This window comes from Merops nubicus, unplaced genomic scaffold (genome assembly GCF_000691845.1).
Source record: "Merops nubicus isolate BGI_N331 unplaced genomic scaffold, ASM69184v1 scaffold39519, whole genome shotgun sequence".
In the NCBI taxonomy this organism is placed as follows: domain Eukaryota; kingdom Metazoa; phylum Chordata; class Aves; order Coraciiformes; family Meropidae; genus Merops; species Merops nubicus.
Window position 1 is genome coordinate 4982 of NW_008631022.1, and position 4161 is coordinate 9142.

General features: G+C 47.5%; 1 protein-coding gene across 1 annotated transcript in view; it reads left to right on the top strand.

Annotated features, from left to right (window-relative positions):
• Positions 1 to 3793, top strand: part of KAT7 (K(lysine) acetyltransferase 7) — a gene marked incomplete at its 5' end in the record, with an annotated part of 8736 nt that extends 4943 nt beyond the window's left edge. Inside the window, 4 exons of the mRNA XM_008947468.1 lie at positions 1425 to 1518; positions 1707 to 1853; positions 2645 to 2751; positions 3151 to 3793. Of these exons, the coding sequence (XP_008945716.1) occupies positions 1425 to 1518; positions 1707 to 1853; positions 2645 to 2751; positions 3151 to 3252 (450 nt within the window). The remainder of the gene's footprint in view (positions 1 to 1424; positions 1519 to 1706; positions 1854 to 2644; positions 2752 to 3150) is intronic.
• Positions 3794 to 4161: the final 368 nt, after the last annotated feature.

Sequence of the window (4161 nt, forward strand, 5' to 3'; positions counted from 1 at the left end):
CGCTGGGGAGGCCACAGCTCGAGTCCTGGGGTCAGGTTTGGGCACCACAGGATCAGAAAGACCTTGAGGGGCTGGAGCAGGTGCAGAGAAGGGCAATGGAGCTGGGGAGGGGTCTGGGGAACATGGAGCAGATGAGGGACCTGGGGGTGTTGAGCCTGGAGAAGAGGAGGCTCAGGGGAGACCTTCTGGCTCTGCACAGCTCCTGACAGGAGGTTGGAGTGAGGTGGGGGTTGGTCTCTTCTCCCAAGGAACCAGCAATAGGATGAGAGGCAACGGGCTGAAGTTGCTCCAGGGGAGGTTTAGGTTGGATCTTGGGAAGAATTTCTCTCCTGGCAGAGTGGTGAGGCCTTGGCCCAGGCTGCCCAGGGAGTTTACAGAGTCACCATCTCTGGAGGGCTTCAAAAACCCTGTAGATGTGGCACTTGGGGACATGGTTTAGTGTCTTTTCCAGCCCTAACAGTTCTGTGGTTCTGTGCAGGTGCTTTGCTGTAGCATCTGTTCTCATTATTAGCAAACAGCAAATCCCTTGAACTGTTGTTGCTAGGAAGCTTGGTGTTGTCTTAAACGTGGGCAGAAGTAAAGCTAAAGGAAATGTAAAGAAGTGTAGAGAAAAATACATTATTAGTCACCCTTCTTAGTCATCATTAGTACATGAAGCAATAAAACTTCTCAGATGGGGAAGCTGGGACATAACTTAAGCAGATGCCACAAGTCAGTCACTGGCCAAGGGTAGGACAGGAGCTGATTTTCTCAGCTGTTTGCTCTGACATGCTGCCTGCCTGAAAATTATCACCAGTGTTGGTTTATCCTCTGCACGTTGGTGGAATACATTTCCTGGTGGTTCAGGAACAGTGGTTTCCCTCCTGATACCATGCAATGCAGTTATCAGCTTAGATATTTCACTCAAGTAAGAGAATATTCTCCTAAATAAAGTGCAGGAAACTATATTCCTTAAATCAGCTGAGACAAAACTGGATAGACATCTAAAAAAATGCTTTAAAAAAAAATCACCATTGATCTGAGGATGATTGTCTGAGGGTCTTTGAACATTTCAGCCTTTATCACATGCTCTTAATGCTGCTGTTACTTTGCTTTTGTGTTGCATGTAGACCTGGTAGGGTACAGAAGTGGCAGTGAAAGTGTCACTGGCTCCTCCTCAGGCACAACTCCCTCACCAGCCATCCTAGGGTTAAAACTGTGCCCCAAACACCAGATTTGATGGCTAAAATGAAGACTCTGAGCCAGGCTGGGAGCTGCAGGGTGATCACGTTACCTGTCGTTGAGCAGGTTCTTCTCCTGCTGCTGCTTTCCCCTTGGGTTGTGTCAGTCGTGCAGGCTTGTTGGCTCTGCTGGGGTTGTGATACACCCCTTGTTTGTACAGATCTAGACCTGTTCACCTCTCCTCCCTCTGCTCTTGTTTCTAGGAGAAGAATTCTTTCCTCAACTACAACGTTTCTTGTATCCTGACCATGCCCCAATACATGAGGCAAGGTTATGGCAAGATGCTCATTGACTTCAGTAAGTACAGAGAGAGAAATTTTGGAAACTTAATTTGGCCAACACAACAATTTCACCAAGAAATCCAATGTATCTCTGGGGGTGGTTGAGCAGTTTTCATTACAGCTGATTTCTTCACGTGCCAAAGAGGGTGAGGGCCAGGAGAGAGGAGTTCAGGGGAGGACAAACATGTTTTTTTCCCTTCACAGGCTATTTGCTTTCTAAAGTAGAAGAAAAAGTTGGCTCCCCAGAACGCCCCCTGTCTGATTTGGGTCTCATCAGCTATCGTAGCTACTGGAAGGAAGTTCTCCTTCGTTACCTGCATAACTTCCAAGGCAAAGAAATCTCTATCAAAGGTATGTTTTGAAGCTAAATAAGCCTGTAGGGGATTGAGAAACAGCATCTACCTGTGCAACTCACTCCTTTCCCTCAGCTATGAGGCAGGTCATGCTTGACTCATTAGTGCAGGTGTTTGTGTAGCAATGCAGTTGGTGGAGTCCTCCTGGAGCTGGGCTTGGCTCCTTTCCAGTCCTGCCACCATGAAAGTTAAACCAGCTTGCAGAGTTTTCCAAGGACACACTGGCTGCTGCTGTCAAAAAAATACATTTAAAACCAAAATTCAGCAAAGAACTTTGTCCATTTGAAATGAGAATGTGAATTTTAAAAAGAAAAATGGCTTCACTGAGAGGCTTTTGGAAAAAAATAGGAAGATAATTTGGACTTCCCTCAAGAGCATTTTTATGGTTGTGGCACTTGGGTGTGTGCAGCATTCACAGAACTATCACCCCAGTTCTGAAGAAGCAGCTGCTTTTTTCAGAGGATTATTAACTTGGATCTTAAAACTAGTGTCACTGAATCATTGTGATTTCTGGGCTGGCTTTGGGTTTTGGGGTGAGTGGGACTGGGACTGTCCCTGTGCAGCTCTCAGGGCTTGCAAGTAGAGCCTGTGGCTCAGAGTGGCCTGAGCAAAGGTGTTCACCAGGGTGGTTGAAGGGTCTGAGTCCAGCAGCAGCAGTTACACTGCACATACCTCCTCAGCATGGGTCACTTCCAAAGGAGTTGTGTACAACTTGGAGTTGGAAACTGTTACAGGCTGTTGTGGAGGAATTTGGGTTTTGTTGTAAGCTGAACTGGTTCTGGTTTGCAGAGATCAGCCAGGAGACTGCAGTAAACCCTGTCGACATTGTCAGCACATTGCAGGCACTCCAGATGCTCAAGTACTGGAAGGGAAAGCACCTGGTCCTAAAAAGACAGGTAAGATTTGCAATGGCTGTTGTACTTGTGTTTCATCCTCTTTAGCTGTTAGAAACTTGCAGAAATCAGTGTTTCCTTCCCTGCTGCTGGGTTTTTCCAGCCTCTCCACTCTGGTGGGGGAGCTGTGTCATCTTTCAAACACAGTAACTGATAAAACAGGACGTGGGCAGCTGAGCTGATCCTTCTGTAGTGCAGAAAGATGCTGTGTTGACCTTCCCCTCCTGCTGTGTGGAGAGACATGGCTCATTGTAGGTGGCATTTTAGGGGAGCTGTGGATCAACCTTCCCATCGTGGTCCTCTTCACTCTCAGCAGCCAGCACTCTGTCATCTGCAGCTGTGTGGTGTCATGCCATGGATGATTCATTTGTTTTAACCTGCCCTTTGTGCTCATTTCCTTAGGATCTGATTGATGAATGGATAGCCAAAGAGGCCAAAAGATCCAACAGCAACAAGATAATGGATCCCAGCTGCTTGAAATGGACCCCTCCTAAGGGAACTTAACTGTCCATCCCTCCTGAAGCCAGTGCACCCCAGCAGTAGGAAGCACCCTAGGGATCTCTGTGTGTCTGTTGCTGTTGTGATTGGTGGGTACAGTGCCCTCTGAAAGATCAGTTCCCCTTGGTACTGTCCTGGCCCGGATCTTTTGTGCACCCCACAGACACTAGTTCTGAGGAACTTGATGTTTCGGCCTCAATGAGGTTGCAAGGATTGGATCTGTGTAGGACCCAAACGAAGCTCCTGGCCCGAGGAGTTCTGATACCTGGTACTGTACCTGTCCAGTCACTGGTCTCACCCTCATGTTCTCACTCCCATGAGGTTGTGTCGTGTCCTTTCATCTGCTTGTCTCTTCCTTCAGGTTCCTTCCGTTCTGAGGAACGGAGATAACTTCTGTGGCTTTTGAACAAGGTCTAAGAATGCTTGTTTGGGGGAAAGTGTGGCTTTCCAACAAGTTGCAGTGACACTGACTTCAGCATTTTTTAACTACTCCTGTCTGCTGGACTGTTCTGTCCCACATCTCATAGTTGTAGTGAGGTAACGTGCCACCTCTCTCAGCAGTGTTTGCCACAGAATATAGCAGGGTCTCCACATAGTTCATGTTGTACAGTCAGCTCAGTATCTCCTAGCAGAGTGGTGTGGGGGTTGGTGTTACCCTGGAGGAGCCCAGGCTGAGGTGTTTGATGGAGTTGCTCTTGGGCACGTGCTCCTGGAGCTGCTGCAGTGCCACATCTCTCAGAGACAGCTCTTGGAGTAGAAGTCACTGGTTTAACTCTTGGGTTCCTTCACACAGGAGCAGCCTGTTCAGTATATATCACTGGAGTTATTTTTCCTGGAGCAGTCTTCCTTAAATTGTAGCTCTCTTTCTATTGAAGATCATTTTTTTTCCCTCTGAACTGAAGAAATCAAAACTTC